We start from the raw sequence: 27250 nt of genomic DNA, 5'->3' as shown, positions 1-27250 counted from the left end.
ACAATTCAGAGAATGCCTTGCTAGTATCCAGTATTCCTCTACCATGATATCATATCTCATGGACACAAACCCACAGAACATAGGCCTGCTGCAAATTAACTCTTAACTCCACCGTATATCGCTTTCACTGAGTTCATATAAAACCACATGATGTGATATAGGACCATACTAAAAGTAGACACAAGGGGCAATGACGGATTCCTGTTGCCATATAAGAATGATGCTTACAAATTATCATAGTCATTGATCTGATAAGCTCTCACACAAATTGAGTTTCTTCTGTTAACATAAAATTCCAAATACTAATGATCAAAGCACATTTCAATTAACAAAATTGTGCAATTGAATGAAGTCTTGGTCATTGGTCAAGACATGAATGACATCAGATGTAAACTGATGAACATACTGCCAACAGCAAACCTACTTTCAATTCCTGAAGAAATCAAACCTTCTACAATTCTATCCCATCCCATTATAAGAATTTGTATTATCACAAAGGCAATGTAGAAAACATGCTTAATGAACAAATGAGTACACAAGTAATAAATTCAAATGATTAAAATTTAATTATACAATATAAATCTCTGCACAACTGCCACCCCACTGCCTAGTATGATGGGGAGAAAAAAAAAAGAAAAAACAGTCTAAGCTGAAGAACTAGTGTGTTTTTTTAAGTATGCTTTGTTCCTATAAATCCCCCTTATTGCCAAAGAGTTGGCCAGATGCACCTTACTCAACACTATACCGATGAACCGACAAAAACGCAGGGTCCTCAAACAAGTTAAATTTGTGGTCAAGGCAAATATGGCATCCTTTGAGAATTCATTCCTGCATGATACAAATTAAGGTGGATTATTGCCCTGGAGACCAATTCCTTTATATGCTGAGGAAGCACTGTTCTGTCTGCACCTTCTAGCACTGTCAACACCCTAGCTTGTTCCAAGGACTCACTGTTGCCGGCATGAAGTGCAAGGAAGCAAAGAAGAGTTAGCCCATCATGCATCTGGGTAATTTCATTACTCCTAAGCAGTCTCATCAGTGCCGGAATGCCGTTGAATTCAATTATCGTCTTAGAATGCTCCACATGTAGGAAATTATCCGGACAAGCAAATTTGGTAAGAGCAACTGCTGCCTCATCTGCTACTTCCGCATTTCTGCTACTCATCTGTGACACCAGAGGTTCAATTACCCGAGTCTCTCTAGCAGGAAATGTCCTAGCCAACGCACCAATGGACTTCATAGCTGCAATTTGCAATGCCGGGTTATCCACCTCTTTAATTATCCTCAGCAGCTGTTCAACAACAGTCTTTGCAGCTGGAGAATTGGTCTTAAACGCTGCTCGACGAAGGTCAGCATTGGATTCAGCAGCTGCGGTTACCTCCATTATCGTCATCAAGCAATTATACTGCAGCTCTCCTTGCTCATTCTGAACAATCTTAGCCAAACAAAGCATCCCTTTGGTCTCAGTTATCTTCCTACTGTTGGTCACACTCCCTCGCGCAAGCATCCACAACGCCTCAGCGCAACTAACCTTAAGCTGAAGCTTTACCGCAGGATCCTCATTCTCCCTCTCCTTCCTATGATTCCCTCCCCGGCTACTTCCCTCCATAAACAAATACGAATTCGAGTAGGAATTCGAAAAATGGCGACCTCCCCGGCTACTACCCTTTCCCAACTCCTTATTAATCTGAACAATGGAATGAATACTTTGCTTCCCCAAATGCCCCAATTGATCATCCACAAAGGAGTCAAACGACAAGAGTGTCACAAGAGGTCTAATCACGTTCTCTCGGGCGAAATCCTCCTGAGCCATGGGGTCATGCTTGGCCATCCTGGCAACCAAATTGGCAGCCAGGGTCTGAACCCTCATGGGGGAGTCACTGAGAACCTGCACAACAGCAGGCACACCAAGCTCACTCACAATCACTCTAATCCTTTCCAAATCATTAGCCAAATGACACAAAGCACTGGCAGCAGCAATTTGAGCAGGAGGGGAAGTGCCTTCCTTGAAAAGCTTCAACAAAGGAGACACCCCGCATTCCTCAACAATGATCTTCTTATTCCTATCGTTATCTTGAGCTAAAGAAGCAAGTTCATTCGCAGCCTCAATTCTATCGTTTAATTGACCCATTTGAAGGGAAGCGATGAAAGACCATACCCAAGATAGAATGGGGTCGTTGCTGGCGATCGGGGGGAGGGAGAGGACAATGCCGCCGTCGGCGTCGAAGATGCTGAGGAGCCACTTCATATCACCCACGGACGCGTCCAGGTGGACCAGCACTTTCCGGAAATCGGCGGCGCTGACGATGGAGACGACACGGTGCAGGATGCTCCGACGCTTGCACTTGCGCACGAGGGCGAGAGCGCGGTCGAGATTCTTCGCCGTCTCGGCAGCAACGCGGCGGATGGGACGCTCGTAGAGCGGCGGCGACGCGGCGGAGGTGGTGGTGGCCGTGGCGAAGCGGACGAGGGTTCGGAGCATTTGGAGGAGGCGATCGACCTGCTTCCACACCTCCGAGCACTCAAGTTTGAACGAGTCGGCCTCGTCCACCGCCGAGCGAACTCGCTCCGCCACCATAATCGGGTACGATAACTCATCCTCCACTCGCTTCTCCTCCAACAACGCCATCTCCGCCGCGCCGAGTCTGCCACCGAGTCAGTGGATAAATTCCCAATGGTTTTTCTGAGGATGGTGTGTGTGTGTGCTGTGTGAGACCGAGTCAACCGAGTCTACGCTGAGTCTGATAGAATCCGAGTCGGGAATTGGAACGGGCGTTTATGTTGGTGTTGTTCATTAGACACTTCTTGTTGTTCTGCCACGCATGTCTTTATGTTTTTGTTTCTCCTAACTCCAAACGTTAGCTACACACGACACAAGTAACTTCTTTCTCTCTTCTTCTCTTATTAGTTAATTAATTAATTAATTTACGAATTTTATTATTTTATTATTTTATACTGTTAGACTTCAAATTCTTAATTTTATTCTTCAATTAGCAATTCAAATTCCAAATTAACGTTTGCCAATTTCTGTTTTTTTTTTAATTTCTTTTTTTGGGTGTAACTCGTGTAAGAAGAAGGCTAAAAGGGTTTGATTTTGCTAACTAGGGATTTGGGAAGGACAGTGGAGTCACATTGACTCGTATAACCTCTCCTCACAATTATGGTTGTTTATTCATATTTTATTTATTTATATATTTATTCCTTATATTCTTTTTGTTTTTCTAAATTTCTTATACATAAATTTGTAAATGAAATAAAATAATATTTTCTATAACTTAAAATAAACTTATATATAAATTAAGAAACAAAAATTATCAAAATTTGTATAAGTAAAACTTTATAAATTAAGTTATACGTAAGTTCATTTTTAAAAATTTAATAAAACTTAGGTTTGGACAAAATAGTAGGCAGTAAGTTCATTTTAATTATTTTTAATAAAACTTAGGTTTGGACAAAATAGTAGGCAGTTTAGTCTTCTTATTAAAGTTATTAAGATGTTGTCTGCATTTAGAAATATGCATATCTTATTATTTTGCATGAAGAGTAAAATAGAGACAATATCTCAAATTTAATATATGTAACAAAAGTAAAATTGGGTCTTTCCACCAATATTTGATTAGGCAAAGCAAATAAGATATCAATATCAACCAACACTCTAGCAAAAATCCTATAGATTTATTCATGGTGTATTCACTAAGAGAAAGACAAATATCAATCTCTTTCACTATAAAAAAAATTGATTTTGGTTTCCAATATTTCATAGGAAGACCATGAATCCTAATCCAACATTGAACTTTGGTGAATTTCATGGAAGATGACACAAACTCTTTAGTCCAAGCAAAAATTCTATGATACATGAATTAAGATTCCAAGACCCTACTTCCATGACTATTCTCATATCTTCAAAGGAAGAAAAAATAAATTCATAAAACCATTTTCTAAGAGGAATAACTTTCCAAGATCTTAGAGATGTTTAGACAAGATCAAACTTTTGCACACGTCCATATGAATAAGAGGTTTGTCACATTTGAATAGTATTATTCTTCTATGAAGGTGAATTTTTACACTCTTCAAGACTTACTAGATACACATTTTTATTATCTGATAAGATATGAAATTTCCCATTATGCAAGGAGAAGACAACTTTGAAAGAGAATATGACATGCATTATTTATGGCTTGTGCAAAAAAATTCTTTTGTATTTGAGTTGCATAAGATAGTTTTGCTTGTGAAAAACAACCTTCATTGAAATATTCCAAAAAACATGAAAACTAAAAGAATTCGTCTCCATCTCACAATACTGTGGAAAGAAAAAAACAATTATAATTATTTAGAAGAGAAACATCACAGTAGTAGAAGAACAAAACAAAACCTTCACATTATATATTTTCTAATATTAATTTATATATATATATATATATATATATATATATATATTGCTTTGTCTAAGAAAATATTGTAGTTATCTTAAAACATCAAATAAATTTTCAAAGAGATTAATGAAGATTTGTTTGTGTACTTTATATATTATTTAAGAATTGAGATAATTTAATTTGTATAACCTAATTTTCTTATAAGGATGTAAGCTTTTTTTTAAAAAAATACTTAAAAAGTTATTTCGCAATGAATTCTCTAAGATATATATTTATAAATAAAAAATGTGTTAATTAATTAAAAAATGAATGCTATAATAATACTACTAAACGCAATATCTATATTTGCTTAAATAATAAACTTACATTTTCTTTGAAAAACTTCTAAGTTGAATTTTTTAAATGGAGGTTTTATTTTCAGAAATGTAAAAAAAAAGAGCCCAACCGGGTTCGAACCGGTGACCTCTTGATCTGCAGTCAAATGCTCTACCACTGAGCTATGGACCCCTTGTATTGGTTTACTACACTTGTTCTTTAATATAATAATTACTAATGCTTTATATATAATATACCTGAATAATTCCTATCATCTGTATTTACTAAAATAAAAAATACAAATGCAATTTAGAATCTACGTCATATAACCTAAACAGTGTGTAATATAAAAATTATTTTTAATATCTATCCCATTAAACAATTTAATCTCTTATTCTTGATATTATGAAACACAATTCTTTTACAAGTTCTGTAACATTTTCTTCTCTAACAGTTACGTCATCTTCACGAATTTTATTTTCACCAATTGTAAACTTTTATAATTATCTTTAAACATTTAACTCATTTCCAATGAGTATTACTCAATCTTACCATCATCTTTGCTGCTTCTATTGACATGTTTGACACTTAAAATTGAATGTGGAATTAATATTAAAGGCCCTGCAGAAATTTCCAGACGCCATAGAACGTGCAATTGGACACGTTGAACAATGAACACGCACAAAAATATTACTCCAAATAAAATATTAAATTGATTCTAGAGTTTGAATTTCCACCTCCCAATTCCATTATCTTATTAAAAAAAACAAATATTCCAATTTTATCTATCTAGTACCACAGAAAAAAAGGTTTTTTATTAAGAAGATTGACTATTCAAACGTGTGGACTATGGTATAATAAACTTTTTTAGACCATTTCTACTTTATTTTTACACAATATGTCTCATTCATTTATATAACCTATTACAATAAAGTAAAACTGTTACAAGGATAATACTCTTGAAAAATATTTAACAAGTTTAAAACTTCTAATTAATTTATAAAGTAACTTAATACATAAGATTGTAATATAACTGGACTTTGAAGTCGTTAATAACTTAAAGGCACTCTTCTAACAATCATATAGAAGGAGTAGTTTCAAAGGTCAAACCCTGAATCCACGTTCATCAAATAGATAAAGACAAGTCATTGCTTATTAAAAAAAATATACCCTTCAAATAATAAGTTTAATAATGTTTAATAATGCTCCTGCAACTGCAAATGTCATATTTAAATATCTACAATTTCAATTCACTTAGCTACTAAGTGTGCCTTAAACTACACGTATGTTCCCTAATTCCACGGTTCTTGAGCCATCATAATCACACCAACTAATGATGGGTAAGGAATATTGCAGATTTTCATGTTATGGCTCATCATTTGCTTGGTTTGGTATGGTATTTGCCATTATGAATTACCCAAATTGTACCAATGCTTAACTGAAATGGAATTTTCATACTATTCACTATAATTCTTTTGGGTAAATTTATATGAATTTGAATTTGACTAAGTGCACCAGTTAAAATATATACACGAGAAATTATTTTGATTCAACAAACCAATAAAGCAGTGTCATTTTCCAATTACATCATCACTTGCATCACCAAAATAGCTAGCTATCCTTGTGGACCACAACAAACTTTGTTATTGACGATTTGTAAATTAAATTCATGCACTAAACATAATCAAATGTCTCTACTTTTGGTCATTCTGGATTTGGATTGGGCTAGCAGTTGAGTGAAGGACTTGAGTTTCAACACTAAGAACATAAAATTTTCTGTTTTTTCTAAAACAAGAAAAAAAAATACCTCTGTTGGAACAACAAATGCTACTGAAATTGCTGCATAAAGACTTGGTGTTAATTCTCTGATAAACATAGCACGGTTTAACAAATTCCAAAACTGAAGTTTTGGATTAGGAGATTTCAAGAACTACGTTGCACTCAAAACTTAGGAGATTTTGTTATAAAAAAATCCTCAAAAACCCCACAAACTCAAGGACACAAATAATTTGAGACTAGATCAGAAGAAAATGGCTTCACCTTGTTGAGAAAATGAGCATTTTTACCCAGGTCATCTTCTCCTGCAACAAAAGCATTCTTCCTACCGTGAGGATAATTGGATGATTGTAGGTAGCCCCACAAGGGACCACCATCAACAAATATAGTTCCAGAATCAATTTCCTAGGAGTATACATTACTTACTTTGCATGTGTCGGGTTTGAAACGGTTGGTTGGAGATTGAGGACAAACTTTACCTTATAAGTTTTGATTTATGAGGTTGAGTTAAGTTAAAAGTTTACAGATGATTCTGAGTCATTTTGAGTTTATTTTAACGAGAGTTTGTTAAGTCTATTGTGTCATCGATTGCTATCAGACCATTCTTAAATAATGTTTGCATCTACTTATATATTATAAAATGTTCTAATCTCTAATTAATATAAAATCTTCGGACTATAACAATAAAATATAAGAATGAGATTAAAAAAATATTTTTATTAATTTGAAAATACTTCATACACAAAATAATATAATACCGAGTATTATCTCTAAAAAGCTTCATATATGTATATAGAATCTAAACTACGAGAATAACATTGAATCATTAAAGAAAGAAACTATTAAGACAGTAACAAGGATGCACTAATTAGTTTTAACATTATTAAACACTTTGTAGTAGATAGTTTTTTAATCTCTTTCCTTACACAGTATAATAATCATTTGATTGAACTCTTTAACATAATGTTTACATGATTTAGAGTCCATCATTATTTAAATAATTAATGTAAAATTATTAAAGAGTTTGGATTGTTTTATGTTTTTATGTTTCTTTTGCATATTACATTTGGATTAATAAATATACGAGTGAAGAAATAAATAATTAACAAAGAAATTTAGATAAATTTGAAAGAATTTGTTATTGTACAAGATCTATATTTTAAGTGTGATTACTAATATGACATGAATATGAATACTCTACAACTTGATCATTCTATTTCCAAATGTCGTTTTACAAAATTTTATTTTAAAATAATTTTTGTTAACTTTATTCTTCTCCCTACACTTTTCTTTTAAATAATGTTTTGATAAGGAGTCAATTATTGAGAAATTCTAGTCCCAAGAATAACCTAATACTAGAATATTTTTAATTATTGGGTTTTTTCATCCTTATTCACTGTTTTAAAATAAAAGAAACATGTAACAGTATCATAACAAATTTCAATGAAATATAACATATCTTGTGTTGCAGGCTTAAAGTTTAATTTATTAAATATTGTATTGGAGACTCGCCTTTAAGACAATTCAATCCTTTAAGTCAAATAATGTGTGAGCTTACACTTTTTTTTCACTTTTTTTTTTTATAACTTCTTTCTCTTAAAGCTTACCCGTTATAACAAAAATGATTTTATATTTATAATTTGACACGTTCTAATAATAAATAAAAAAAGCTACCACAATTTCATATAACATTGTCTTTGAGCTCAAATGAGGTTTTACTTTATTTAGAAAATTATGAAATAGAAACCAATTTTAGAGAGAAAAATAATTAGTTGCTATAATGACTAAATTAGATATTATTTTAGAAACTAAAAAAAAATTGATTTGTAAATTAGTTTCTATTATTATTAAATAATTTCTAAATTGATATCTAATTAGCTACCAAGGTTTTTCTACCAAATTTAGAATATAAATTATTGGTAGTTAAAACTTTTGTAACTAATTAGATATCAATTTATAAACTATTTAACAATCATAGAAACTAATTTAGAAACCAACAACTTTTTTAGTCTCTAAAATTATATCTAATTTAGTCACTATAGTAACTATTTTTTTTTCTTCTAAAATTGGTTTCTATTTCATGATTTTCTTGCGGTGAATTTTTCGTACATATGCATCTCTAATATTCACATGCATTTGATTTTATATTTTCGAATATGAAAGTATCATAAACATATTTTTTAAAAATGTAAACTTATTTTATAAGTAAAAGACAAATTAAATGAAAAATGATGAAAAGGCTCTTTAATTTTGTTTAAAAACTCTAGATATTCTCCAGCACAAAAGGCTGAAAGTGAAGAGTGCTTGAATGGTTTAAGCGAGCAATACTTTTATTTAATTAATTTTTGTCTATATATAAGAATTCAAGACTCAAGTTTAGTATGTTATTTGTCAAGAAATTTTTTTTTTAGGTTTATCTTAATCATTTTTGAAAACTTGACTTGATGTGTATCTGCATTGCAATTTGAAACTTATAAAAAAATAAACACACTTGTTTTTAATTTACAAAATTGAGAAGCTAAGTGCATTGTCTCATTGAGATAAATAGTATATACGTTGAACATAAATTTTATTTATATAGTCTTAATACACTAAAACACCTATTTCATATAAAGTTTTCAAATAATTAAGAAGTAATTTCTAAACAAGTTATGAACATTAAAATAATTATTACTCTAAGAGAATCAGATAGGATAAAGAAACAATATATAGGAGTATAATCTAACTTGTTTATATGATATAAGGTTATTTTTAAGGTGCTATGCAATTCTAGGGATAAGTATATTTAAAACTTTATTGTACAATGAGATCTTTAAACAAGATATTAATTTATTTCTCAATAAAAAAAATTATTTGATTCTATATGTATGTTAAAATACTTAATATTTTTAAAATAAATAAATATACAACTTAAATACATTATTAAAATTATATAATAATAATAACAAAATACTTATATTTATCTATTTCAATCCTAATTTTAATTAAATATTTTTTTTGTCACTCTTTAACATGGCTTTTTTTTTAAAAAAAAAAACTAACTTTAAAAAAACCATAAAAAACAAATCTTTTCTCACACAGTTAATTATCTTCCGACTATAACATATTATATTATTTAAAAATGTAAAACAAACAATTTGAACACTTTATTTTATAATGAGATATTAATTTATTTTTCCATAAAAAGTTTATTTGATTGCATGTTAATATACTTAATATTAAAAGTATATAAATATACAACTTAAAATATATTATAAAAATGATAAAATAATAGTAACAGAAATAAAATAAAAAATTATATTTATCTATTTCAAGTCTGATTTTGAATTAAATATTTTTTTCTAAGTCTTTCACTTATCTTTTAAGAAAAGTCTAACCGTGTAAAAGAAATGATAACATCACATTATTTAAAAACATAAACATAAAAAGAAAGGGCCCAACCGGGTTCGAACCGGTGACCTCTTGATCTGCAGTCAAATGCTCTACCACTGAGCTATGGACCCAATTTTATTAAATAATTATCTATTTCAAATCTGAATTTTAATTAAATATATTTTCTAAGTCTTTGACTTATTTTTAAAAAAATCTAACCATGTAAAAGAAATGATAATATCACATTATTTAAAAATATTAAAAAGAAAGGGCCCAACCGGGTTCGAACCGGTGACCTCTTGATCTGCAGTCAAATGCTCTACCACTGAGCTATGGACCCAATTTTATTAAATAATTTTTCTATTTTGTTTGTAGAATATATTTGATATTATATAACTAAAATAAGACACACAATATAGTCTGTAGAATATATTTCGAAAAAAAAAACTGAAAAAAATATGAAATTTATGTCATTAAACAATTTAATCTGTGTAGTTGATATTTGGAGACAATTTCCGCATAAGTTCTTAATTTTAGGGGTCCAGTCTTATAAAAAACACTCTTGTATAGTAAAATTAAGAATATTGAGTCTTGATAATAAAATACAAGACTTTAATTTAAAATTGAATAATTCTATTTGAGTTTCTTGTTACATTATTGTAATCTTGCATTGTAGATAATATAACAATGATTTTGACTTAACAAATGTTATAAACCTTTCCCATCATCTTTGTTATTATTCTTATTTACACGTTAGTGATGTTGGACATATAAAGTATTATGGGCCATGGTTTTGGTAATTTGTACTACCGAAATTATACGAATCCATGCGTGACACATGTAAAGGACAAAGAATGTATATATCATAGTATTAAGAACAATCCTTGTATAAAAATATATGAAACTGAACCTTACAAAGTGCAACAGTGTATGGTATATGCGAATTTATTTAGGCCAAACACTTTCTAATTACATCATCACATGCATCACCAAAATACCTATTCTTAAATATCCAAGTGCACCACAATAAGCTTCGTTATTTTTATATTGATGCACTTACTGTGGTGATGATAAACAAGTGACATGTTTCTAGCTTTTGTCCTTTTAAAGTTTGGCAATCACCCCATTTTGAATTGGCTTCGCAGACATCCCATTATCCTTATCATCCAAATCACTTGCACTTGGGGGAACATCTACTGCTGGGGAACAATTGAAAAACCCATGTGGCTGCATCATGAATAGAAGGACATAATTAATTTCAGAACTATCAACAGAGAATATTCTTCTTTAAACAACTTTGTTGGTTCAACATATGCTACTGAAAATTGCTTCTACAAACTTAATGTATAATTCTCTTCCAAAATGGACTTGAGTTTTGGATTAGGAGATTTCAAATAAGATTCACACTGAAGAACTATAGTGAACTCAAAATTTAAGAAATAAGCATGTTATAAGTAGTTCAACATGAATCTCACTCTAGTCTTGCACAGAAAGAATGGCAAGGAAATAAGCTAATTTGGAGTAGAATACCATAAGCAAAAAGCCAATGCGTTCCACTGGCATAACTGGCCAGTCTTCCAATCGGGGAATGTGTGTCACACCAAACACGTACCTGGAATATTCCACCATGTCAGATAACATGTGCAAAGAACTAATAAGAACAAAGCTCAAAGAGTAAAGTTATTAGCCAATGATGTTTTAATGAGACAACCCCAGATGCTGGGAAAAATTGTCATCCCTGAATGCGTATTGGATATGCAAAAGCTAAGATTTTATACTTTCAAACATGTGGAAATTATAGATCAACTCTTTTTTCCCATGTACACAGTATCCCAAAACTGATTAATAAAGACTAAGAATATGTGAATAGAAACAAATGAACTAACCAAAGAACTATATCAGCTTCCTCCAGTGATCTATTTTGCTGAACCCAAGTAGCCAAACCCTCTCCAACACGTGGATTCTGATTAGGGAACTCTCCTCCAGGATGCATTTCTTCGGGAACATAAGGAGTGACCCAAAGATTGTGCTTCAAGAAAGCTGCTCTCCTCAGAAACTTGGCCTCTGAACCAGCCAAGGGTAAACAATTTGAACCAGGTACCAACTTGTATCCTGTTAGCTGCCCTGTTCGGTTTACCGTCCTGGTGTTTCTCACCTGAAACAGGATTCAAGTGAGCAACACTGGGTAGAATATGTTGAATAGTAATTTTTTTAACAAGTAAATAATCCCACTTTGAGAAATACAACTGCAGAAAAACTGAATATGACATTAGCTGGAACAAAATATGCACTTGGAAAGCTCGAATAGAACACTCAGAAGGTAGAAGAAACAGATTATGAACACGCAAACATTTAGGAATTTTACATACATATGTATCATAAGCATTATGCACAGAGAATAATATTATTTGAAAAATTCACTGACTGTCCCTGCAGCACAATAACTACAGTTGCAGAAACAGGTGGAAATATTTGCCAAGAAAAAATTGGAATCTTTTGTTTCCTTTCTTCTTTCAAGTGGAAGGAACTTACAATCCAATGTCGAGCAGATAAAGGGTTACAATCACGCATTGCTTCCAATTCTGACTTAAGCAGTCTTTCCTCTGCATAAAATGCGTTGTTGTGAACATTGTTCTTTCCTGGCTCTTCAACTATGACATCCACCTCAACAACCTGAAGAGAGAGAAGTGGAACTTCCTTACTAATTTCTGGTATTATTTATGAACCACCAAGCCTTAATTTTAGAATTCTGATGGAAGTGAAAGACCTTTTCTTCCCTTTTTTCAAAAGGGAACCACACAATGGACTATAAAGTTATAAAAGAAGTTCAACATGATAAAATAACAGGGAAAGGAAGGAAGGTGAAAAAAAAAGGACAGAAATTTCACAGACATGGACGGCTATATCAAAAGGGATATTAATATTTGGTATTATTCAAAACACCATCCATTCTTATGCTTATCCTTCTGCAACTGAATGCAAGCTATATAATTGAAGATTTTCATGCAATTAATTTTTTTTCTAAAACATAAAATTTGAGATGAGCAATAAGCGAATTACACTGGCTCAAATATTGAAGTACGACCATCCAAAAGATTCCTTCAGCATTGAAGATCTTGCCCAAAGAAAATTTTAGTCCAACACTGACCTGATTAAATGCTTCACCAGGCTTGCAATCAACAGCCATGTCCATACGAGCAACAAAAAAGTGTTGGTGGACAGGCGCATATAATCCAGGTGCAATAGTTGTGCCATATTTTCGAGTTTCGCCTGGTTGCAATGCTCCTAAACTGAGAATTCCCGTGAGCTTGACCTCAGCTTCTATCTTTCCATCCTGAACGAAGGAAACAGCAAATACAAAATCACGGAGACATTCATATGCTTATGTTTGAACATTGAAATCCACCACAAAAACATATGAATGCCTGTAGAGGGGTAGGATAAACAGTACAGAACATAGCAATGAAAGTCAGAATAAACATACTAAGCGAAAGAATACATTTCTTTCTGGTTCAGCTGCTAGGGTACACAGCAGAACCCTCAACTGGAAGCCAGTGCTCTCTACTCTCATATAAAGATCTGGGACACCCACTTATAAATATTCAAAATTTTGAAAGTATTTCTGTGTATATCACCAAATCTTAAGCATGGTTGAAATTCTACCAATCGTATCAGACAGACTCAGTCAGATAAGCGAATCCAGAGAACAACTTGCCTGATAGAAGTGCCAGAAAAATCCATACTCATAGTTAGCCACAGTACATATAAAAGATACTGTCAGCCTTCTAGACCGTCGAACTTCAGCCAAACCTGTTCTCCAGTCTTGATGCTTCCACAAGATGCCATGATCCTCTTCATGCAAGCAGACACAATTCTCTATTGTTTCAACACCTCCATTAAAGTTTGTGAAGTGAGCATCGAAATATTTGATATAGCCTAAACAATCACAACCCTGCAATAATGCCTCTTGCAAAACAAATTTTAATTTCATCTACATTGAGAAAGGAGGTTAATTTGACTAGATTAGAAGAAAATGACTTGACCTTCTTGAGAGAATGCGCATTTTTACCCAGACCATCTTCTCCTGCATCAAAAGCATTCTTCCTATAGTGAGGATCATTCGGATCTCCATAAGGAACCACCATCTCAACAAAACTCAATCTGTGGGCCACTGGCCTTCTTCCTCGACTTCCATCAATATAGGCTACAGAATAAATAACCAAACCTTCTCTAGGAGTAAAACCAATACGAAAGTTCCACTGCACACAAAAATAAAAAACATTTACTTTTACAAGTTTACAGCATAGCTTGTATGAATTAGCCAGTAGAATAAGTAAAGATACAGAAAATCACCTTCTGCCATTGAATGAAGTGCCCGTTGACACGAAAACTTGGACCTTCGGGTTGAATAATCTGTAATGGCTTCACATCACTTCTATCAACTCCTCCCCGGGTTTCACCAGAAGTATAGTTTCTCAATGGATCAGCAGGTGGAAGAGGGATCAGTTTTCGATCTTCAAACTCAAGAATTTCCATATGTTGCATGTCAACAAGTATATTGATTCCTTCAACTGGACGAGCATAGCCATTTTCCATGGGGCAGTCACTTTCAGTTCTACAAAAGATTAGTGGTTTAGCAAGCCTGCGGCTAGGAGCATCTGTTTCTCTATGATATCCAACACACCTGTAAGTTTCACATCCATTAGAAAGAACAAATCAATGAAATACCTGCATATAAAATGTGCTAAAATCATCTCAAATTACCAACTAACCATGCATCCACCATCACAAGATCCATGTCCTCAATCCCTCTTCTCTTCATTGCTTCTCGAAATGCAGGGAAGTCCTTCACAACAGCTTCACATTCAGCATACTCCACAGCATCCTGTACATATAGTATGAATTACACAATGCTATTCTAATTTGAAACTAATAGATATAAGGACTAACAGGTCAGTGTGGAAGTTGCATTAATTTTACATATTAGGGTATTGTTAAAAGTATGGGTTTTAGGTTCAGAGGAAGGAAGTGACATAAAAGAGAATGAAACAATAATTTCTATCAATTGAAATATATTATAATGAATGGATGTTCATCAAACTTACAGCACTAAGTTTGGAAAACACATCCTGATAAGGAAATATGGTAACAATCCTAGGATATGATGAAAAAATAGGAAAACTAATTCTAGCAGATAATCTATTATATAGATGATAAGATATTTTCATATACATTAATTGTTCCAATTGCATTTATTTAATTGCCCATATGTGCACAACAAATATGCTAGAATATTAACATTTATTTGACTTCTATTCGATAAATGTTTTTATGCAAGTTTTAGCAAAGGCGTTTACATATGAAAGATGAAAAAAATCTATCTCACACAAAAATTGGCAAAACAAGGTTCCAGATACAATAAGCATGGAATAAGGAAGACTACAAATTTTAACAAGGAGCAAAACTTTATCAAAGTATAAAATCAAGTAAATATATTTACCATTGGTGGCTGAACATTTGGAACGACTTTGGAAGAAATAACTTTGCCTCTATGGTGACCACCTCGTGTTGCTGCATGCACTTCCCTGAGTTCAACAATCCATACGCTTGTCTCATTTGACCTTTTGTTGTAAACAACCAATCGTGCTCTCCTTGGGGGAAGTTTAGAAGGAATCACAGGTCCTCCTTTAGTCCTGGGAAGCAACGAAGGCTGGAAAGGAGGGAAGAAATATGCATCTGCCAATGCAACAACTTGCTTAGCTGGTTCTACCAACACTACTTCAACAAAGCGCATGCTATCCCTCACCTAAGAGAATAATCAAATAATTTTGCACATGGTAAATCTGGAAAAACAAACCTTTATTTTTCAAATGTTATAATTAAGCTGGCAAAAGTAAGTGATTATTTCTCAATATAAATTCAACCAAACACACTTCATTAACATACAAACACAAGCATTTGGAGAAGTTACATAATGTCAAACATAAAGTAGCATAACCATACTAGATAATAAATTTAAGCTATATCTGAAATTAAAGAGAAAAATATCAAGATATCTACCTCAGGAGTTGCCCCAGCAGCCCGAACTGTTGCTACAGCCACTGATATTTCAGCAGCTGACAGTGGATCCAAAGGGTGGCAGGTTTGAACTCTCATCATGACTGGGATACCTATGCCAGGAAGTGAGCAAAGAAAATACTTTTGATAAAAGAAGAAATTTCATTAAAGAAAAAGAGAACAACTAGGGAGAGAATATACTGAATCCTTTGAATAAAAAAAAGACCAAATACATTAATACAAAAAAATCCAGGAAAAACAGGGAAATAAGCCGAGTAAGAAGTATTCAAGATATAAAACCTGTCATCATCTAACACTACTAACACTAGCTCTTAAAGTTTTAGATGAAGGCACAAGAATGGTTTTATACATTTTAAAATGTAGACAAGCTTCCAATGTCCCTGAAAATACAAGTAGTGACACCCTTTATTTCAAAGAAGCAGGAGACTTCATTAACAGATCAAAAAATTTGGCAAAAGAAACATCCTTAAAGGTATAAATGTTCCTCTCCAACTACACCCAATAAGGGACTACATAAACCACACATTTTCCTGTAAACGTGAGTGAATCCAGCTCACATAAGTAAGCATCACATAGATAGGTGATCGAGATAAGCATGGGTCAATTTAACTCTACTTTATGAAATTAGAAAATTTTCAACCCAACTCCACCTAAGTAGCTTAACTGGATTGACTCGTTAATTTTTTTAAAAAATATATATAAAAAAAAACAACTCTTTATTAAAGATATTTTATTTATATATATAATAATATCAAATATTTAAATAGTTAACCAATACTAAAAATTCTAATATCTTCAAAGTACATTTGTTTTTTTAATGTGAAAACGGGTCAATCTACTTATAATTAGTTTGACTCATTCAGTGAGTTGATATTAGTCCAGGCTCTAAGATGTACATCAATAAAAACAGAGATGGTAGGAAAAAAAAAATTTAAAATAAAAAAGTTTATGTAAAACACCATGAATGCTTTTTCTATTTTTATTTAATGTTCTACACAATACTTTATTTTTTATTTTTACACATTTATATATCTTTGTTATGTTACACACTTACAGTTTAAGAGACTTAATGATGGTTTTAAGTGAGCATATAGAATTACTACAAACTTAGATAGACTTTCTTACCTACTTGTTTTCCAATTTTAATGGAGATTTCAGCTTAGTAATCCGTACAATAAAAGGTTACCAAGGTAATTTCTTAAAGGATTTCATATAAATTTTATTTATCTTTAAAATTGGAAATTGTTATTTACGCCCTTCATTTATACCAATATACCTTCTAATTGTATTTTTTTTCCTATAAATGTCTTTTATCCATAAAGGAATTTTGAGAAGCCAATTATTAGAAGGGAAAAATGTCATGGTGAAAAGCGAGGTGAAGAGGCAATTGGTTGGGAGACTCCTATGCTTGCAACAAGAAGGAATGTAGAAGGTGAAGTGGTGACAGTGTTTGAGATTCAAAAGATAGTAGTGGTGGGAACCTAAGAAAGAGACAAACACCCTCTTTCAGAATCAAACCAAATCACATTGCTGGTGTCATTGAAACAATTATTGTATCTTCAAGGAACAGAGAAAGTGAGCATGTATGACACGTAACAACACGCACAAAGACAATAACTGCTCTGTTAAAACTCCATTTCTAAGGTAAATCAATAAAAAGGTGTAGGAGTGAATACCTTTGGTGGTGGAGGTGGTTTTGGGAGGAGGATCGGGGAAGGAGTCGACGGCGGAAACGAGGGCGGAGACGGAGGGTCTGTTTCGGAAGGGATCGGCAGTGGGGTGGGCCCAAGAAGAGGGAACTGCGGAGGAATTAGAAGCAGTGGGGTTGTTACTGAGATTATTTGGCGTCGCTTTTTCCTGAGCTGTGGCCATTGTAAAGGGTTAGCGAGCTCACCGTAGAAAACTCCACCGCAGTAGTATTCCACTGACATACAGCAACGCCTCACTGCACAACGCAACACTCGCCGCCACCCCCACACGACAGCAGCAGCAGCAGCAACCACAACCTCAAAAACTGTTATCCGCTGTTGTGGTGGAAGATGGTGGTTCTGGAATGATTGATTGAACGTATGCGGTTGCGTCACCACAGTTGTTTTTCCCTGAATATCGAAAGTAATTGAACTAATTGGGGATGGGGCTGTGTCAGCAGTGTTGCTTTTCCATGAAGATTGAAAGAAATTGATCGTACGGGGATTCGTCACCACTGCTTCTTTTGAACGAAGATTGAAAGCAGCCGTAAGTGGGTTTGGTTGATAAAGACAATTGTCTTTTCCTTCTCTTTGTTGGTCTTTGTTGTCGTGACCTCAGAGAAGTCACCAATAGTCTATGCTGTTTGGAGCATCATGGCCATTCAGCATTCAGCATTCAGCAATCAACAAATGTGAGCCAACACAACACATCAGACTCCAACATAGGAAAGCGGAACATACAATACAACCACCTGCAAGTGGAGCTCCAGTGACAGCTGGATGGACCTTATGTCCCATCGATTTTTTCTTTTATTAGAAATAAAAAATGATACTAATAAGGTTTTCCCATTTAAATAAAAATATTCTATTTTTTGCTTTAATGTCAATAATTTTTATTTGTATTTCTATTTTTACAATTTAAAATTTATTTAGTTATTATATAGTCAAATAAATAGATCCAAAACATTTAAAATATATTTAATAATTATAAGATGCGAAAATTAAAAATTCAAACAAACCAAAACAATGAACACCGTAAATAGGTGGTCTGCTCAACATGTAAGTAAAATAATTTTTATTTAATAATAAAACCAATTGATTCTGACTTTATCATAGGAGTAAGTACACACACCCACCAGAGAGTCATCCTAAGCCTAGAAGTCGAGAGTTGATTCTGACCCAGCAGAAAAATAAAAAATCATATCCAATAATTGAGAACTAGTCCAAGCCCAATCTAATAGATTTTATAGCTGAAAGTTCAAGATAGCAGTAAAAGACCGAAATACTGAAAAGAGAAGAAGAAGCTAGCTGTTTCATGGACTCGATAAGAAAAATAATTATATTAAATATTATTTTGATATTATTCTAAACCTGGAGAAAAAAATACTTCTAAAATAGAAAAACTAGTTTTATTTATTTTTATAATTAAGAATCTTATTTAAAACCCTCAAATTGAAAGTTATTATAAGATTTTGCATAACTTACTATGGTCCTGGCTTCAATATTTACATATCTCTTTACAAATTTATAAGTTTGAATATTAGAATATTAATAAATAATCCTATAGTAAAAAGGTAGTATAAAATTTAAATATTATTTTATCAGATGATACATTAAAAGAAAATTTATTAAATAAAAAATAATTAGTTATTGTATTAATTAAATGAAATATTATTTTAAAAATTTAAAAAATATTGATATTTAAAATAATTTATTTTATTAATAAAAAAATTTAAATTAATTTTTAAATTGATATATAATTACTAACATTAATTAATAACTAGAACTTAAGTAACTAATTAAATAACAATATAAAAACTAATTTATAAATTTTATTAATAATAAAAATTACTTTATATATCAATATTTTTTACTTTATACAATAATATGTAATTACTCAATATAATAATTAATTCTTATTTTTAAAATTAATTTCTATCTAATAATCTTTCATTATATTTCTAGATATTCTTATAAATTTAATGTGTTAAAGAGAATTATAAAATTTATTATTAATAAAAAGGTAAGTGTAATGAATGAGTTTTCAATCTTTATTAATTCTGAGTAGTAAATGCAATAAATGAGCCTTCAACCGTCCTTAACGCTAGGTAAGTATAATATTTAACAACATTTAATAATAAAGGTGTTCATTTTGCAATAAATTATAATAAGGTTTTATTAAATTTTGAATATATAAGGTTTTAATCCTGTTTCCATTAAAAAGTTTTATTTTATATGATGTCTAAACTTTTGGTAATTTTTTATTAAATTTTATTGTAACAAGTGTTACGGTTAATCAGGTGATGTGTTTGCTATTTTTATATCGAAAATATAAAAAAAATAGTTTATTACTACTTTTAATTGAGTTACTATTAAAAAATATTATATTAAATGTTTAAAATCTTTATATCATTAAATTTGGTTTTTGTTATTTGATTTTGTTGTGAACTAGAGTGATATGTTCATTTGATTCTACAATTTCAAAAACAACACTTTGAACTTGGATAATAATTAAAATAAAAAGTTCTATCTATCTTTATCTAAAACAAGATCATGGTTGGTTTGATTTTTGTTTTAGTCTTTAATTTAAAAATTGAAACGACATAAAAAAGTTTTATAATTGGGATTTCAAAACTTATTTTTTATTATTATTAAACTTTGTGGTGTTATACAATCAAATGTAACAATTGATAAATTGAACTAAAAATATAAATATTTTACACACTTAATTAAAATATATTCTTTTAATAGGTACTCAATTTAAAATATAAATTTTTTTATAAGAGACTTAAAATTTAATTAAGTCTTTTTTCATTAAAAGACATGTAAGTAATGACAAGGTACACTAAAAAAAATTAGGGATGACAAAGCGGGGTGGGCCGTGCGGGCCGGTCCGCGGCCCGCAGGTAAAAAATGCGAGGCGGGTTGACCTTTTCAACCCGCTAACCCGCATTAGCCCGTCCCGCATTAGCCCGCAACCCGCGCGGGCCAGTAGTGGGGCGAGGCGGGTTGGCCCGCAAACCCGCAAGAAAAAATAATTGGCACTTAGTAGCATCAGGGCAACGTAATTAGGTTTTCACAAAATTTCAAAGAAAAAAACACAACACAATCAAAGGAAGATTATAATTATGAAAAAAAATGGATGAAAGTTCTTCTAAGGTGGCATCCAATGTTATTGAAATGGAAGAATGTCAATAATGTTTATGTTTAATGTTTTTGAATTAATGTTTATGTTTAATGTTTTGGAATTAGGTATTTTTAATGTTTTGGAAGTATAGTGATATTTGATATTTATCTTAATGTTTAATGTTTTGATGTTTGACTATATTTGAAAAGGAAGGAAAAAAAATTAGGTTTGATAATAACAAATATATAGATTTAATTTGACAATTTTTTAAGAACAAAATGTAAAAAAAAATATTTAATTTAAAAAAAAAAACACGGGTCAGCTCTTATGCGGGGCGGGTCGGGAATTCTAGCCCACAATAACTTTGCGGGTCAAGCGCGGGGTGGGCTGACCCGCTTTGCCATCCCTAAAAAAAATTATTGAATACAAACTAATTTTAGAGACAAAAAATAGTTACTTATTATAGTGACTAAATTAGAAACCATCTTAAAGACTAAAATATTTTTTTATTTCTAAATTATTTTATATTATTGTTAAATAGTTTCTAAATTGGTATCTAATTAGCTACAAAAGTTTTAACTACCAATTATTTAGATTCTAAATTTGGTAGCAAAAACTTTGGTAGCTAATTAGATACCAGTTTAGAAACTATTTAACAATAATAAAAACTAATTTAGAAACCAATTTTTTTTTAGTCTTTAAAATGGTTTCTAATTTAGTCAATATAGTAACTAATTATTTTTTGTCTCTAAAATTAGTTTCTATTTAATGATTTCCTTGTAGTGATAAAATAACTCAACAAAATCAAACAAAAAAATATTCAATATAAAAATATAAAACTTTAGATATTTAATAAAATAATTTTTTTAATAGAAACTCAATTAAAAATACTTAAATTTACGAGGAAGTTAATTAATTCTAATAATAATATGCAAATGATTAAATTTATGAGGATCACTAAAACCTAAAAAATATTTTTTGCAAATTTTTTTAAAAAATAGATAGGAAAAGTGTAGAAATTTTCTTTAGTGCCAAAGGTTATTTTTATTTCAATTTTTCATGTTTTAATTCCAAAAGTTCAATACCCATTCATTTTTCTTCCCATACACAACCTTTTTAAACCTTATAGATTTTTCCTTGTGGTTTTCCCCTCAACTCCTCAACCTAACATTTTCCCTTTCCTTCCTCAAATTCAACTAAAAAATATAAATATTTTGAACACGAGATAGAATATAAATTTTTATTAAAAATTTAATTTAAAATATCTAAATTTATGAGAGAATTAAAACTTAATTAAGTCTTTTTTCGACATATATGAGCAATGTTTAAGAAAAGTAAAACCACATTATCCCTAAATAACGATAAAATCAAACGGGAAAACCTTAATTGAAATACATAAATACTTGGATATTTAATAGAATGATTTTTTTAAAAGAGATTATTCAAAATACCCAAATTTATGAGGAACTTAATTAAGTCTAATATTAATACTAATAATTAATTTTATTAAGATCACTAAAACTAAAAAAATATTCACAAATTTAGAAAAATAAATATAAAAAAGGTGTAGAAATTTTCTTACCTAGATTTTGTTGGGTATGAAGTCATGACCAATTAGGTTGGGTTGACTAGACACCATGTTTAGTGAGTGAGTTTAATCATTGTGTCCCTTTATAATTTGTATTAAAAGAGATCATTGTGTTGCACAAGACAAAATGAAAATATAATAGTTGTCTGTGTGGATGTAGGTTGCAGTTGGCGACCGAACCACGTTAAATCATGTGTTGTTTATTTTCTGCAGTTGATTCGTGATTATGTGTGTTGCTTCCGCGTGCGTTTTTTCCCATCAATAGGTATCAAAAGCTTTGATTTGTTTACACACTAGAGATCCGATCAGCAGAAATTAATCAACGAGACATGAAAATTGCGGCTGCACCAGCGTCCCAAAGTTAGGGTTTCGCAGAGGCGGCAGCAGCGTCCCAAAACTAAGGTTTCGCAAGGGTTGCAATAGCGTCCCAAAGTTAGGGTTTCGTAGGAGCGGTAGTGGCGTCCCAAATCTAGGGTTTCGCATGGGCTGCAATAGCGTCCCAAAGCTAGGGTTTCACATGGGTTGTAGTAGCGTCCCAAAGCAAGGGTTTCGTAGAAGCGGTAGCAGCGCCTCACAGTTAGAGTTTTGCAGGGGCTGCAGTAACGTCCCAAAGCTAGGATTTCGCAGAGGCGGCAACAACATCCCAAAGTTAAGGTTTCACATGGGTTGTAGTAGCGTCCCAAAGTTAGGGTTTCGCAGATGCGGCAACAACGTCCCTAAGCTAGATTTTCGCAGGGGCTGCAACGGTGTCCCAAAGTTAGGATTTTGCAGAGGCAGCAACAGCGTCCCAAAGCTAGATTTTCGCAGGGGTTGCAGCGACGTCCCAAATTAGGGTTTCACGGTGGCCCAAGATTCACGACAACCCAGATCTGTGACTCGCGACATGCGCGGGCAATAGGCGATGCGACGTGTAGTGGTGTGGGTCGCGACAGGAGTGGTGGCGGCTCGCGAAGTTGTGCAAGTGGTTTGCTCGTAGTAGGGTCATGTTCAAGCAATGCAGCAGAGTGCGCCAGTGCGGCGGCGGATCACGTTTCGCGAGCAAGTGCAGGTGCTTGCGGTGAGCGAGACGACACAGAGCAGTGCGATGGTAGTTACAGAAGACGCAGGGTGGCGCGTGAATTTTTCTGCTGGTGCAGCGGTGACGGTGCGGCGCTAGGCGCGGGATGTGGTTGTTTTTCATGCGGCACGAAGTTAAAATAGTCCAGTTATTGAGCACATTAATAAAATGAATTCGATCTTAGCTAGACTTATGTCAGTGGGCATTAAGTTCGATGATGAAGTTCAAACTTTACTACTGCTATTGTCTTCGCCTGACAGTTGGTCCGGAACGGTTATAGCAGTTAGCAGTTCAACGAGATCCAATGGATTCACTTTTGAGAAGATTCGTAATCTCATTCTTGGCGAGGATGTTCGAAGAAGGAGTTCTGGGGAATTATCTAGTGAATCGCTATATGTCATCAGAGGCAAGAAAAATATCAGAGATAGTGGGAGTAAGAACAAAAGAAGGAGTCAGTCAAAGACTCGAGATTGCTCAAGTGTAACATGTTGGAACTGCAAGGAGGTGGGGTCTTTCAGGAATCAATGCCCAAATGATAAATAAGTCAACATTGCAGAAGACTTTGCGGACAAGGACCTTTTAGTCTGTTGCACGGATAGCAGTGTGGATTCCTGGGTCATGGATTCTGAAGCATTGCAGAATCTAGTTATTGGAGACTTTGGAAAGGTAAGACTAGCGGACAACAGAACTCTTGATGTTACGGGCATGGGTGACATAGTGTTGAAGACACCAGTTGGTTTCTGGACTTTGAAGGATGTCAGAGTTGTTCCAAGTTTGACGAAAAATTTGATTTATGTTAGGCAGTTGGACGAACAGGAACATGAAGTGAAGTTTGGAAATCAGCAGTGGAAGGTCGTCAAGGGAAATCTTGTCTTGGCCCGCGGAAGAAAGAGAGGTTCGTTGTATATGGTCGGATTACCGTCTGAGGGAGTGACCATCCCAGTTCAGAAGATAAACAAATTCTGGTTCACAGAATCTCGTGGGCAGAAGAGGGTTGTCTTTACAAGAGAGAAACCCAGAGCCACAAGTCAGATTCAGGATGAATGAGCATGGAAAGGTTCAGGTAGACCAGTCAGAGGTACTTATGGCAGTGGGAGCACAGGTCGTGCTTCAGCTGAGGTTCCTAGACGAAAGTGGGTTAGGAAAACCAGTATTCCAGCGGTTGAAATAGCTTCAGAAAATTTCTTGTTGAGTATGGAGTATCTTTGTTCTCAGACTATTCCAGGATCTGGCAGTTCCTGTAAGTGGGAGCCAATAGGAACAGAGAACGGGTCAGTGACTAACGTGTCGATACTCAGAGGAGATTTAACGAAGTCTTTAAAATGATTAAGAAGGTTGGTGGCAACTAGAGGTGGAACAGTGAGTTCCGTTGACAAATTACAGAAGTACATGTACACAGTTGAAGCGCAAGTGAACATTGTTTCGTGGCTTCAAGTGAGAGATTGTTGGGTATGAAGCCATGATCAATTGGGTTGGGCTGACTACACACCATGTTTAGTGAGTGGGCTTAATCATTGTGTCCCTTTATAATTTCTATTTAAAGAGATCATTGTAGATGTAATTGGTGTGCAACAGGACAAAATGAAAATATAATAGTTGCCCGTGTGGATGTAGGTTGCAGTTGGCGACCGAACCACGTTAAATCATGTGTTGTTTATTTTCTGCAGTTGATTCGTGATTATGTGTGTTGCTTCCGCGTGCGTTTTTTTCCATCAGATTCCAAAGGTTATTTTTGTTTCAATTTTTTGAACACATGTTTTCAATCCAAAATTCCAAGACACATTCATTCTTCTTCCCAAGACATAACCTCTTAGCTTCTTCCTTGTGTTTTGCAACCTCGTGAAGATTCGTGAAGTTTTGCAAGCTCGTGAAGATTTTGCGATCAAACACGAATAAGAAAAAGGAGGAAAATAAAGGAGGTGATCAAATGGAAGAGGGTAAGCGTATGGGGCATGATGAGTTTGCCACAATTCAGTTTGTTAAGGAAGAAGAAGAAGAGAATGGTGATTTGAGGAAGTTGTTAGGAAAAGAGTGTTAAGACTCACACAGTCTATATTTTCCTAAAACCATTATACCATCTCTATATTGATAAGTTTTAATGATAAATATGAACGTGTCATCTTATAATGTTTATGAGTCTTTTAATGTGTGTTTTGTGAATTTGAAGTTTTGTCAAATCTTTTAAAACCTTATATCTCAAACAAAACGATCTAGTACTCCTTAATCATTAATTGATAATATAAGCATGTGTTAGAGTCAATCACACAAAAAAAATTATACATAAAATTGGTTACACTAAGCAAGTTTAAATCAGTTCAAATAAACTTTATATGTGTAATTATTGTCTAAAGTGCCACTTTATTAATAAGAAAACTTATGATTTTACAACGTTAAAAAATCCACATGTAAAATTAACTAATTTTAAATAATCACATAGTCTTTCTTTCATATTAATATTATTGTACATTTTTTAACATATATTTCTGCATTATTTTCTTGTTTACATATTGCAACCCAATTAAGGAAGTTCAACCTTCTATATTTAGCACTGAAATCATATGCTATATGTAGAAATAACAATACAAAATATCACATATTACGTTCTGAAGCATATACAGTTTTCATTGTCGAAGATTACACCAAGCAATAGTCAAATTCTTAATGATCTAAATAGGCAAAAAATTTCAAGTGTTCATTACCAAGCTTACAAAGATATACACTGTTCTAAAGTTAAGAGCAATTTGTTCTTTTGTGAGTCATGTTAACCTTTGTATTCTTGTGTGATTTTTAGTCATATCCTTTTTTAGAGTTTTTATTTTACCATATATCATATGTGTTTGCAACCAAGAGTGATAATTAAAGAATACTCAAGTTCTCTGTTTTAGGGAGAGATTGAGAAATGATAATCGAGATTAGTTTGTGTACTCATGTTTGTAATGAAGTTTTTTTTTATTAGTAGAACCTTTGAAAAGTTTCTCAAATGAGAATTAGACATAGTCCATGAGTTGGGGTGAAATACACATCTACGTTATCCTTTCTTCTATATTAGACGATCTTTGGCTATATTCAACCCCTCATTCTAGACCCAACTTGTTACTTCAAAGAGTTTATGAGGAGAAAATGGAGGGGCAAGTAGTGCTAGGAGAACGACTTGACAATGAGGACCCATATGAAGGAGACAAATTCCCTTCCAAAAATTTTATTTTTGAAAGTTTTAAAATACATAATAACAATTTAGAAACCAAAATGCAATATTGTAAAATATAACAATAAGATATTAAGTATGACACTTATCATATGTGCATAAATATATATCATCATAATCAATAATTTAAAAAAAAACTATTTAAAGAGGGGACAAGAAGAATTTTTTATTTAATATATTATATCATTTAAGTTTTTTTACATAGCCTTGAATACATAACAATAATACATTTATCATTAGCTTCGGACATGATCTTGTACAATAATACCTTCATTCTTAACTAAAATCATGATGGAGTCTTACGAAAAAGTAAAAAAAAAAAAGGAGACTTTCTATAAAGTGGTTCCTCACCAACAATTCATTATATCTAATTTACAATGAAACTCAAATTGAAAATGGATTTGCATATAGACTTTGAGTAACAAATTAACATCACTAAAGAAATTCAAAATTGATGATGAAAGATATAAATAAACAACTAATAAGATCATATAACAAAAAGTACATAGGATAAAAAAATTCAAGTCACTTAAGAAGAACATAATAATCATTTGAATTCATAAGAATTGAAGATAATATTCAAACAAAGAGTATATACTTTTGTTTTCACAAAGAAATTTCAATTCATTCAAAAGAGTGAGACAAAACTATATAGGTACCTTATATAGGAA

The 27250-nt window shown here is 32.6% G+C and overlaps 2 protein-coding genes and 3 non-coding genes across 7 annotated transcripts; all 5 read right to left on the bottom strand.

Moving 5' to 3' along the window:
• Window positions 1-516: 516 nt before the first annotated feature.
• Window positions 517-2887, bottom strand: ARO4 (armadillo repeat only 4). The gene has a single exon (XM_068613041.2). It carries the CDS (start codon window positions 2627-2629, stop codon window positions 794-796), a length of 1836 nt encoding a protein of 611 aa, XP_068469142.2. The 5' UTR covers window positions 2630-2887; the 3' UTR covers window positions 517-793.
• Window positions 2888-4808: 1921 nt separating this feature from the next.
• TRNAC-GCA (transfer RNA cysteine (anticodon GCA)) lies at window positions 4809-4880 on the bottom strand. Its single transcript has one exon. It is a non-coding gene; the product is annotated as a tRNA-Cys (tRNA).
• A 5015-nt stretch (window positions 4881-9895) lies between these two features.
• On the bottom strand, window positions 9896-9967 carry TRNAC-GCA (transfer RNA cysteine (anticodon GCA)). Its single transcript has one exon. It is a non-coding gene; the product is annotated as a tRNA-Cys (tRNA).
• Window positions 9968-10104: 137 nt separating this feature from the next.
• On the bottom strand, window positions 10105-10176 carry TRNAC-GCA (transfer RNA cysteine (anticodon GCA)). Its single transcript has one exon. It is a non-coding gene; the product is annotated as a tRNA-Cys (tRNA).
• Window positions 10177-10677: 501 nt separating this feature from the next.
• LOC137811347 (spermidine copper dependent amine oxidase 1) lies at window positions 10678-18318 on the bottom strand. Of its 3 annotated transcripts, none has more exons than XM_068613040.1 (13): window positions 17809-18318; window positions 17591-17713; window positions 15897-16006; window positions 15337-15642; window positions 14609-14721; window positions 14190-14520; window positions 13880-14095; window positions 13552-13788; window positions 12985-13170; window positions 12369-12509; window positions 11723-11991; window positions 11367-11448; window positions 10678-11063 (listed from the first exon to the last, which is right to left on the bottom strand). In XM_068613040.1, the coding sequence occupies exons 1-13, from the start codon at window positions 17843-17845 to the stop codon at window positions 10941-10943; spliced, it is 2274 nt and encodes a 757-aa protein (XP_068469141.1). In that variant the 5' UTR covers window positions 17846-18318; the 3' UTR covers window positions 10678-10940. The 3 variants fall into 3 exon arrangements, with proteins under 3 accessions (XP_068469141.1, XP_090154667.1, XP_068469140.1); XM_090298541.1 differs by having other exon boundaries at window positions 15337-15572; window positions 17809-17923; XM_068613039.2 differs by having other exon boundaries at window positions 17591-17933.
• Between the last annotated feature and the right edge of the window lie 8932 nt (window positions 18319-27250).

Source organism: Phaseolus vulgaris, chromosome 2 (genome assembly GCF_051622355.1).
Source record: "Phaseolus vulgaris cultivar YP4 chromosome 2, ASM5162235v1, whole genome shotgun sequence".
NCBI classification, from domain to species: domain Eukaryota; kingdom Viridiplantae; phylum Streptophyta; class Magnoliopsida; order Fabales; family Fabaceae; genus Phaseolus; species Phaseolus vulgaris.
The sequence above is the reverse complement of the archived record's forward strand: the minus strand, read 5'-3'. Positions and strand labels throughout refer to the sequence as shown.